Source organism: Peromyscus maniculatus, chromosome 4, assembly GCF_049852395.1.
Source record: "Peromyscus maniculatus bairdii isolate BWxNUB_F1_BW_parent chromosome 4, HU_Pman_BW_mat_3.1, whole genome shotgun sequence".
NCBI classification, from domain to species: domain Eukaryota; kingdom Metazoa; phylum Chordata; class Mammalia; order Rodentia; family Cricetidae; genus Peromyscus; species Peromyscus maniculatus.
The window spans coordinates 17,887,442-17,899,322 of NC_134855.1; the positions used below are offsets into that span (position 1 = coordinate 17,887,442).

Consider the following 11,881-nt stretch of genomic DNA (forward strand, 5'->3'; position numbering starts at 1 on the left):
GGCAACTTGAGTGTAATCCTTGGAACTCATGCAAAGGTAGAGGAAGACCGCTAACTCCATAGACTTGTCCCCTGACTCCATGCAAATACCACAGCAGATACATGCCTTTAAATGCTAATAATAAAAGAAAACTATAGAAATCATTAAAAAGAACAATACTCCAGCGTTAGGTGACAACTCATTGGTAGGTCCCATAAGGCTCTAGTGAGATCTACTAATGTCCGCATTGTCTGTGTGGCTCTTTTCACTGGGACCATGCATGCACCATGAGCAATGCAGTGCTGGATGAAAGGAGACCATTTGAAACAACATTCAGAGAAATTAGGAACACTGACATCATCTTAAAGAGAGACTTTTCTATGTTTAAGTTTTGTAATTAACCCTCCTACTCATAATCAAGTCCATGAACTGTCAAATCTTCATTCTTCTCCTGGAAGGGGGCTTCATCTTGTTACTGCAGGGAACTGGACCCTCTTCATGGACCAAGCTTGGGCAAAGTCATCTTGTTTATGACCAGTGTCTGTGTCACTTTGCTCTTGGTTTCCTCATAACAAAGCACTCAGAGGCTGAGTGGGAAGTGACATGGACACTGGTCATCAACTTCATGAAATAAATATGTATGTGAAAGGCATTTAATGGAGTCATCATATAATAAGGGAGATAATGCTCAAACCCGGCATCTTATGCCACAAAGTAAAACCTCCAGTACCATAATGTTAAATTATTAGCCCAAAGGGTCACATATATGGCCCCATACAGCATCAACTATTGCCAAGGTTATTGGTTACTCTCCACAGCCTGGTAGCAAGGTCCTGTTGCTGGAGACACCAGTTACTTCTGTCACTGACCATGGCAAAACCAATCTGGTGCCCAACTAGAAACTCTACTCTAAAAACTGGTGTTGATGATACTGGAAGATAATATTTACACTACTGGATGAGAGAAGTAATCATCAATTCACCCACTACAACCCTGAGACCTACAACAGAGATCTGCCTGAAAAATACACTGGTACAACAATTATACAAATGTTATGGGGGTAACAAACCACTTTTTAAAATTGGATTTGAGCCATGCTCCATGAGATGGAACTCTTACCTGACACTGCTCAAGTGCCCAAGATCATAAGACATGATGTGTCATGGGCCTAGGAGGAAAATGTTAGTAATGTTCTGATAAAGGAATATAGCAATAAAATGACTCCTAGTAACATACTGCTATACTCATAAATGTATAAACCCATTTACATACAAATACATGAGACATGAACTTGAAACCCAAATTATCAAGAGAATGTGATTCTTTGTTCATTGGACTGGAGAAGGAAGAAGACTCATGGAAGGTGGGAAAGAAGGAACTGGCTTTATGAGGAATAGCATTTGCAATGAAAGCGAGTCTCCACATTTCTTTGCAACTATCAGTATGCTCTTGGTTTCCTCATAACAAAGCACTCAGACAAACACAGCCCCTGGTGCCTCACCCCAATGGTCAGGAAGCCAATGCTGTTATAAAACATAGTGATCTGTCCTCTTAACTATTCAAATAAGAGGCTACACAAATGGCCCAAGAGACAAGGCCAGATAATACTGCTTAATGGTTGTGAAAATGGACCCCATTCACTGTAATGCAAGGGACTCTCTCAGAATTCACCTGTTGTGTGTCTTCCCAAAGTGCCTATTATTCATTAAAACTTTCATATCAATCTGGCCAGTCAAATATTTTACCCTGCTCCTCAGGCTCCTTCATCTCAACATGACAACTTTAATAATGGGCAGGTCCTCAGACCTTACATAAGGAATTTCTACCTTGTCTTTGAGATCCTGCTTGATGTCTGTCAGGAGAAGTGCAAAGACTCACCTCAGGCAGGTCACGTCTAGTGGTGACCAGCTCTAGTTTGTGGGGTATTATGTTAGAACATGTGTCCCTCCAAATCCATGTTGGATCTTCATTCCTGAAGCAATGATAATATTGAGACTGGGGGCCTTTGGAGGCACCAACCCGGGAGGTTCACCATCATGAAGGATGTGTCGCCTATTGAACAGGGCCTGAAAGAGAGTACAGTCCTTCCCAGGATCATGTGAGAACATACAACAAACTGCCAGGTTAGAACAAGAGAGCAGCCCTCATATACCCCAAAATACACCTCATGCACCCCAAATATCTGAATCTTAACATATCTACTTTGAATGTAGATATGTTGAGGTGTGTAACAGCCAGCTATTACCACAGCATTTTTGATCTTACTTGCAAAGGTCACTGGAACATCCTCTGGGTTCACTTTCTTACTGATAGATATCAGAGTCTATACCCAATAAAACACAGAGTTTTAGGGGCCCATGTTTTCATTGTTATCATTTCTGTTGTTACTACTGTTAAAGTGGAGCCAGTTCGGCCTAGGGTTTGCTTGTGAAATGTCCCATGTAGACATCTTTGTGTTTGAACTTGTGCTCTCCAGCAGGTAATGCTGTCTTGGGAAGTTGGGGCCTAGCTTTAGGGAGGGGGTCTAGCTCCAGGAAGTAGTTTGTTAGCCTGGTGTTGGAGGTGGGGTGACCACAAGTACAGTGTAAGCAGCCATGTGCTAACACCAACTATTCCTGCTACCATGCTTTCCCTGTTCTCACAAAGTGTGAGCAGAAAGGAACCCTTCCTTATGTTACTTTCTGTGGGGCACTTGGTAGCAGTGACTGCAGAGTAGCTAACACAGTCCTTTGACAGGAGTGTGCCCATCCCTCATTGGTCCATGTCTTGCTCTGACCTCACAAGGAGCCACTGTGAGGAATGACTGACACCTGTGCATATAACACACTGCCTAGGGCTGGGTTTTGTCCTTCTAGTACAGAGAGCTGTTGGATGGTGATCTGTGGGACTTGGACGTGGGTGAAAGTTTTGGACCTGGATGTTGGTGAAGTTTTGGACTCGGATGCTGGTGACTTGTTGTACTTGACAGAGTGAGTTTTTCTCTCACTTTGCTGGTTGTGCTTTGGGGGTATTGGTTTTAGTTTTTCATTTTATTTTTTGTAATTTATGTTTCTGGTTTTGGATGTTAATTTTTATATATTTTAAATATTCTTTGTTAGCTATTCTCCATTTTTCTTTTTCTAACTACTCACTTTTTAAATTTTTTTTATTGTTTTCCTTGTTTTGGTTTATTTTTTATTTATTTTTATTATTATTAAGAGTTTTTCTATTCATTTTATATACCAACCACACATTCCTCTGTCCTCTCTCCTCTGTCCCCCAGCCTTGCTCTCCAACCCACCTCCCATTCCCTCCTCCTCCAAGGCAAAGTCTCCCAAGGGGAGTCAACAGCGCCTGGTACATTCAGTTGAGACAGGTTTAAGCCCTTCCTCCCTGCACCAAGGCTGCACAAAGTGTCTCACCATAGGCATTGGGCTCCAAAAAACTGGCTCATATACTAGGGACAGGTCCCGATCCCACTGCCTGGGAGCCCCCTAAACAGTTTAAGCTAAGCAACTGTCTTGCTAGATGTAAAACAAAGGATAACCAGACTGCAACCCACAGCTCCAGGGAGGCTAGCTTCAGGGAGGACCCTAGGAAGGACACATGGATCACCCAGTGAAGGAGAAATAGATGAGATCTTCTCATTTTCTTTGTCTTTCTACTTTTTAAAGTTTTTGTTAGTAAATATTAAGCATAAAAAGTAGAAAATATTCACTTTAACGTTTCTGTATCTGTACATAATGTACTTTGATAATATTCACCTACTCTATATACTTACCTCCTCCTCTTTCCCCTTTACATCCCTAATATTCCCTTTTACTATCAGGTCCCCACCCCAACCTGAGATCCAAGATTTGAAAACAAATGTCTTTGTGGGACTGGCTTGTTATACACAACACCAGGATTTCCAGGTCCATGCATTCTCCCTGAAAAATGACAATTTCACTCTTTTTGGCTGAGTATATGTTTCTTGCCCTTCTGTTTCTGCACAACATTGCTAATCAGTTGGCATATGTTGCATCCCTTATATGACTGGGTGAACCCATCTTCATCATGAGGTATGGTCCTTCATCATGAGGTATGGTCCTTAATTAATTAATCTTAATCTGATCTTCAGGCAAGCTTTATTTGTTAGATCACAAACAAAATTTCACCACAGGTGTGAATTCTTTAAAGGTCTCAAAGAAATCACCAATGAGTTTGTCTGGTCCTGGACTTTTTTGTTTGTCAAGAGATTATTTTAAATTACTATTTCAATTTTGTTGCTTTTTCTTTCTGTTTTAAATTAATTCTTTGAGAATTTCATACAATATATTTTGGTCATGTTTATCCCTTCCTCCAATTCCTCCCAGATCTTCCATACTCCCTTTCCTGCCACCCAGATTTGTGTCTTTTTGTTTTGTTTTTCGCCATCCAGTACAGTTTCTGTTGTCCTTATACTCTTGGATATATGGCCTTCCACTGAAGCATGGTCGGTCCCACCTACCAGGGACCACACCCTTAAAATGTGTTCTCCCTCTCCTGGAATCTATCAGTTGTCAATAGATCATTCAAGAAGGTGGTGACTTCTTGTCCCACCTCCCCTCTGTCGTGCTAAGACTTTTGTCTGGAGTGAGCTTAAACAGGTCACAATGCTGTAAACTCAGATGGGCAACTGCCCTGCTTTGTCCAGAAAACAGTTTGTATTGTCATCCACTGCCTCTGACTCTGACAGTATTTCAGTTTAGGTGTTTTATATTTTCTTAGTTGAGTTTGGTAGCTAATGTGTGTCTAGAAGTTTATTCTAGATTTTTCCAATTCCATTTTAAAAACATTCCTAGTGATTGTCTAGATGTCTAGATATCAGTTGTATCTCTGGTAATACCATGTTATTTTGTCTCCCATAGTATTAACTTGTATCTTAATTTTTTCTATTAGTTCCTTATTTTGTCTCTAATATTGTTAACTTCTATCTTCAATTTTTCTAAGTTAAGATCTGGTTAAGTAATCTGGTTAAGATTACATCAGTTATATTCTTGAAATAATCAAGTCTTTGTTACATTGGTCCTTGTATTATTTTTATTTCCATTTCATCAATTTCTGCTCTGGACCTGAGCATTTCTTCTATTTCTTTTGGGTTTGGCTTGTTCTTGTTTTCCTATGACCATGACATGCATCATTAGGTTATTTTGGACATCCATCTTTTTTTTTTTAACTGCAGGAATTTATAGCTATAAATGTTTTTCCTAGACCCACTTTTAATTAATTTTTATCTTGTATCACTAGTTGGTGTTGGTACAAGCATTTATATCAACAAAGAAGAAGAAGTGGGAAATGGCTCAAGGCAAAACCCTACAGCACAACTCTTTTGACGAAGAGGCTTTAACAGAGCACTATAAAATCCTAAAGACCCTTGGCCGAGGAGCATTCGGAGAAGTAAAGTTGGCTAGCCATCTACTCACCCAGACAAGGGTAGCAGTAAAAGTTCTTCCAAAAGGCACAAAGAATAGCTTCATCAAATCAGAAATTGAAATAATGAAATCTCTAGACCATCCCAATATCATTAAACTTTTGCACATAATCGACACCACAAAAAACACTTACATGGTTATGGAACATGCCACAGGTGGAGAGCTAATGAACAGGATTGTGGAGTTTGGCTACCTACCGGAGGAGGAGTCCCATAAGATATTTAAACAGATGGTGTGTGCCCTCCAGTATTGTCACAGGAAAGGGATTGCTCACAGGGATCTAAAGCCCGAAAATATTTTAGTGGATGGCAAAGGCAATATAAAACTCAGTGATTTTGGGCTGGGCACCAAGCTTACCATGGGGCAGAAGCTAGCATATTTCTGTGGGACCCTTCCTTATTGTGCCCCAGAACTCTTTGAAGGTGGAGGTTACGATGGCCGAGCAATCGACATTTGGAGTTTGGGAGTTGTACTCTACTTTATGTCAACAGGGTGCCTCCCTTTCAAGGGAACTACCTTTGGAATACTAAAGGACAAAATCTTGTCAGGAAAGTACTCTCTTGAATTCAAGTTGTCGCCAGAGCTTTGGGATGTTATTGCTAAGTTGTTAACTGTAAATCCTGGACAAAGACCAAGAATAGATGACGTTGTAGGCTTTCAATGGCTAAAGCATGGCAATGAAGGTTCTCTCAATCCCTTTAGAGAGAACAATGAAGACAGCTACCCAGACCCCACTGTGATGGTCATCATGGGTGTCATGGGTTATAAGCAAGGAGAGATAATGGAAGCTTTACAGGAGAAGAAGTTTGATCAGGTGATGGCCACCTACTTGATTCTTAGGCAACAGTCACCCTGGGAAGACGACATTATAAAAGATCTTCGGCCCAAGCAGTCTTCCGGAACCTTGAATGTTACAGACCTTCCCACAATACCTAAAGTGGCTATAAAGAGAGGATCTAGTACCCCTATCCTTCCCACTTCTTCCATTTTGCCCACTCTACCTGAGAGTCCTGAGAACGACAAAAAGGGGAGAACGAGGTACAGTATGCCTCCCACCGTGAACTGCCCTAACAAGAAAATAGCCCCAGTTGAAAGAATCTGCCCCCATCGTGTACACGAGGCTAACTTCATGAATAGCACTTGGGGGGATACAGGGAGCACTATTAACACCTCCAATGAAATATGTACCAAAGTGTCTTCAAGACTGGAAACTTACTCCAACAAGTTATCCCTGAATGTGTCCAAAGCTGGCCCTAACAAATCAAAGAGCAAGGCGTCCTCACAGGAGGCTTTATCTCATCACACCCCAATGGAGGAAGTTCAGTGCAAAGATGTCAACATACCAGGTGAAAATATCGGCTCATCTCTCCCACAAACCTCACCTCAGGAGGACCTCAGAGGACAGCCCCACAGCGTAGCTACAGCTAGTCGGAGAGGTGAAAGGACCAGCTCATCTCTCTCACAAACTGCACCTCAGGAGGACCTCAGGGGACAGCCCCACAGTGTGGCTACAGCTGCTTCAAAGAGCAACACGACCTCACAGGATAGATCACCCCCATTCTCCAGCAAGGAGGCCCAGGATGAGGGTCCCATTGTACGAGAAAAAGACCTCAGCCCATCCTCCCCAGAAACACCCCAGGGACACCTCAGTGGCCGGAGCCAGACTGCACCCAGAGCTCCCTTTAGAAAGCGGGTTTGGAAGAGCCTACAGAGCAGAATTATAAAAGGCCTGAGAAGTTTGTGTTGCTGCCTACCAACGGAAAAGAGGGAGCACCTAGGCTGCAACAAAATCCTGCCTGTGAGCTTAAAGGATCACGGAGGCAGCCAAGGTAACAGGTAGGTGGAGAGGCTACAATGCACTTACGTATCTAGGCCTCTTAAAAAAAGAAAAAGAAAAAGATGTTCTTTTCTTTAAAGAAAAATATTTATTTACTATATGTGTGTGGAAGTTAACATGCAGGAGTCAGTTCTGTCTTTATACCATGTGGGTCCTAGGGAATGAATTAAGGTCCCCAGGCTTGGGGTCAAGTACCTTTACTCACTACGCTGTTTCCTGGACTAAATGATATGCTTTTAAATAAACAGATTGTAGGAATAGGTGATCCTATACTATCACACCAGGAAGCAAATCCCACAGTATCCTTCCTGAGAAACTTGCCCTAGATGTAGATAGACAGCAGAGGATAGTGGCCTGAGGCTGGGCATGGATGAGAAGAGTGGGTGAAGAGAGCAATGGGATAGGCACTCAGGAGGAATCAGACTGAGGCCCCAGCACTGCACAGGGCCAGCACAGCCAAGCAGAAGGCCTGCATATTCTCCTAAGAGGCCCCTTTCTTGTGTCTGTTTCAAGTGCTGTTGGAGGCACTGTGCTCCCTGGAAGCTGAAACTAGCGAGTGGAGAGCGGCGTGCTGAAGATGCACACGGTGCAGGAGAGAGCCAGGTAGGAAGAGTGCCATGGGAAGCTGTGTTCATATCACAGGCTGAAACTAGGAACAAAGGGTTCCTGTGTCTGCAGATGAAGACTGGGAAGGAGGGGGCATGCCACACCCTTCTTGGATTACCTGGACCCTGAGGACTGAGAAGGGATTCTGGGAGGCAGTTCTCACAGACTCATGATCCTCCTGACTCTCCCTTGCAGGTAGGTTCATGATGGCTGGTGGTGCCACAATTGTGCCAGTAAAGTGAAGCACTCTTTGGGACCAGAAGTCCTTTAAACAAGGATCCACGGAGTGCTGTGGTCATTAGGAAAACAGGCCTCAGAGGACCTTCCACGCACAGAGAGATCGTCAGTCCAGCTACCTGTCTCCAGGTATACCTATGAGTCATTAGAAGAGACAGCGGCACTGGAAGCAGAGGAGGACTCCAGAGGCCTGACCAGTTTGTATGTGTTCAAGATGGATATTGCTGATCAGGTTGGAGCCAGAAACAGAGCAACGAGTCTGCAGACAGTGTCCATCTTGTGCTCATTTGGGAAGGTAGAGTGTGTGGGAACAGGTGAGTCCATTAGTTATGGTGCGGCTCTCAGCACCATGCTGAACTACTAGACAGCTTGCTTCCTGTCCCCACCAGATCCAGACACCTTCACAACTCACCCCAGCACTATTATGGGTGAACATGCTTGTTGCTTTGCAACCTGAGTCATATGGATGTATTCTTCTGTATTCTGCATCTGGACAGACAGACAGACAGACAGACAGACACACACACACAACACACACACACACACACACACACACACACACACACACACACACACACACACACACACACACTTCTTCCAGTATACCTTGTGTACAGTTGACACTAGTGAAGTTTGTTTGAACTGGAGAGGATTCCCATTCCAAGCAAGGTAGTTTCATATTCCATGTGATTTCCCTCCTGGAAATGCCTCAAATTCCACTAACTCAGCTTGTTCCTGTCTCCACCCACACGGCAAACACTTACCACCCTGCTCTACTGATTCGCAGGAGCCACGTGAAGCCAGCACATGCCATGGTGCACATTTTGCCCCAGGGCATCCGTTCCTGTGCAAGGTAAGGCCCACCAGCTGTGCTTTGAGTGGAAGCAAGGTGAAGTCTGGAGTGTCTGACAGTTGGATTCAGAGATGGAGCTGGTTCCAAGCATGATCGTGGATAGAATCTGTAGATGGAAAAAATGGCAACTCCTGGCCTAACAACTCCACCCTAACTTCCTCTGGGTAGCTCATGGTCTCCTGCCATATTCCCACCTCCTAAGAAAACTCAGAGACACCTAAAGAGATTTAAGGAGTCAGATCCACACCCCTCCTTAGGCCCAGACTGAAGTGTACTCCAAAACCACACTTTAGAATACCCCAAGATACTATTTTCAACACTATCTCACACAAAGATCCCAGCTGTTTTCTTTCTGACATCCTGTAGGGACATTGCTGTTGCTGAGGCTTTGTGTCCCCAGGCAGCAGGCTGGGAAAGATCTTTGCTACCTGTGTGTCCCTATGCTGGGGCTGCCAAGGAGATTCCTGGGACTACACTCAGCAAGGGACATTTTCAACTGGATGGTGCTTAGAGCAGGAGATGCCACTTAAGCCCTAACACACTGGATGGAAGAACGACACACAGGTGATGCTCCTTTGCTCAGGCCATGGGGAAGTTGTGATTGATTACAGGGTGATGGACAACTGAGCATTTGGTAATCTTACCAAAATGCCTTGTTTTCAGGTCTCCTTGATGGAGGCGACTTCTTCTGAAGTTGGGCCAGAGACTTACAAGCAGATGGACTAAAGAGGAACAAGGGAAAATGTCTACTGATCCAGGTAGCACACAGGCTCTTGTACTAAACCCTTGTTTTGGGGGAACAGTGTCTGAGGCAGCTCAGAGACTTAACTCACTGAGGGTTATGCATCTCTTCTCCTGTAAGGAGCCATGTGATGGTGAGGTGCTGCTCAAGTCCCCTCCATCTACTGCCTGGAGTCAGCTGTTCCCTTGATCACCTAGGCAGTGACACCACTTCTCCATCAGAAATACTGCCGGCTGCAAGGGACAGACATAGAAAACACTGACAGTAATTTGAGGGCTTTTTATAGTGGGGCCCCTTTTAGAGAGTGACATCAACCAATACCTAGAGAACTGAACCATGAAGACAGTCTCTAAGGAAAGGGCCTAGATAGTGAGAGTTGAGTGACTGATGACTTTATGCATTGTGTATCCAGGTGAAGATCAGCCCTCAAGGATATGCTCAGAGAGCTGGGCATAAGACTGCTCTCCAGAAGTGTTACCAAGAAAGACAGGCACTGGACAAAAAGATACATGGCACAGTATGAATAAAGATACTGTTTTCTTGTTACAATAAATTCCTTTGTATATTTGAAGCACATGCTCTGGTGTCCTGATTTATATCTATATGAATATTTTGATAGTGCAATTGGTCAGCATGTCTATCTTCTGAACTTCTCTCTGTGGTGAGAGCAGCCTCATTCTCCATGATGTACTTTGGTCTTCATTCTGTGCATTAGATCTCTGCCCTCTTCCTCCTACATACTGCCTAGCCTACACCCTGGAAACATCTCTCCACCCGGCTATAATCACTAATGGAGAATTTTGTTTTAGGCTCCACATATGCAGTGTTTCTCTCTTTCAAGGGTAATTTTTCTTAGCATAATGTCCTTCAGAGGGACTCAAGTTGACTACAAGTCTCAGTATCCCTCTCCCCTTTCTTTCTCTGAGACAGGGTCTTGCTGTGTAGCCTAGGTTGACCTACAACTCCTGATACTCCTGCTCAGAATCCTGGGTACTGGGGTGACAGGTTTGTACCTCCTGAATTATAAGGCCTAATTACATTATTCTTCAACAGGCATGTGGATGTAGGGTAGACACATTGTTAAAGGATTAGGTTTTGATTCATTTGAAATAATCCCAACTTTCTCTGCAGTTGTCCTATCTCAGCATCATCAAAAAGATCCTTATATTTTGGTGTGGAAATTCTCACAATGGCTCTGACTCCTAATCACAAGGCATTGCCTTTGTGTAGCCTGTAACCTGGTTCCCTCCTCAATTTGTATTTCTGCCCTGCCATTCGTATCTTGTTGAGGGGGCAGAGTTTCCTTCAAGGGACAAGGAATGCTCTGTGCTCCCATGTGAACTAGAGACTGAGAGGCTTCCCAAATGATAGGAGCCCTGTCCCCCTGCAACCAAATCACTGTCAGAAGAAACGCAACAAGCAGCTCACTTCTCTTTCTGTGGAGACACAGCCAGCATGGGTCATCTAGCAGGTCTGGTTTTGATTTTGTAAGGGGTCCTGTACTGTGCTGTATCAGTTCACCCCTTGACGCATGCTGGTTAATTCCATAGCCTGGTTGTCAGAAATAGGTCTCAGTTACATGGGGCAGTACAGAGGTCTCTTTGGCATCCTGACCTCCTTTCTTATGTCTAGAATATTGGGATGACTGGATCACAGGGAAGACAGGGTTTTACATTTTGAGAAATCTCTGTACTGTGTCTCACGATGGTTGTATCAATGCTTGCTCTGCCAACAATGGGCAAGGGTCTCCAATTCACACACAGGCAAATGTATTTTCATCTTTTGATAATATCCAGATTAGTTCATATAGTGACATTTATGACAACTCATTTATCAATGGTTGGCCATATTTCCTGGACAAATGGAGTTTAATTCACAAAGTTCTAACCTATGTCTCTACCTTGGTGAGTTTTCCCTACTTTTCCAATAGTAATTTCAGAGTATCAGGTCTTACATTAAGGTAGTTGGTCCATTTGGAGTTGATTTTTATGCAGGCAGAGAAATAAATATTGTGAGGATTTATCAAGGCAACTCCATATAGTTAAAAAGAGGTTTATTTTGGGGTAACTTTTAGCCAGTAAAGGGGTTGGAGACAGGATCTGGGAGAGGTGAGGTGCAGTCCAGTGGGGTTCTCTGGAGAACTTTGATTCGATCTGTCTTCCAGCATCCAGGATCACCAGGAACCAAGATATCTG

At 43.6% G+C, this 11,881-nt stretch overlaps 1 protein-coding gene across 14 annotated transcripts; it reads left to right on the forward strand.

The window, feature by feature from the left end:
• The first annotated feature begins 2,817 nt into the window (after nt 1-2,817).
• Nucleotides 2,818-10,257, forward strand: LOC102917446 (sperm motility kinase X-like). Of its 14 annotated transcripts, XM_076569351.1 has the most exons (10): nt 2,825-2,948; nt 5,227-7,247; nt 7,762-7,851; nt 8,050-8,220; nt 8,306-8,405; nt 8,879-8,944; nt 9,311-9,508; nt 9,608-9,702; nt 9,807-9,950; nt 10,099-10,257. In XM_076569351.1, exons 2-3 carry the CDS (start codon nt 5,275-5,277, stop codon nt 7,793-7,795), a joined length of 2,007 nt encoding a protein of 668 aa, XP_076425466.1. In that variant the 5' UTR covers nt 2,825-2,948; nt 5,227-5,274; the 3' UTR covers nt 7,796-7,851; nt 8,050-8,220; nt 8,306-8,405; nt 8,879-8,944; nt 9,311-9,508; nt 9,608-9,702; nt 9,807-9,950; nt 10,099-10,257. The 14 variants fall into 14 exon arrangements, with proteins under 14 accessions (XP_076425458.1, XP_076425466.1, XP_076425462.1 ...); XM_076569347.1 differs by lacking the exon at nt 9,807-9,950; XM_076569350.1 differs by lacking the exon at nt 9,807-9,950 and having other exon boundaries at nt 8,157-8,220.
• Nucleotides 10,258-11,881: the final 1,624 nt, after the last annotated feature.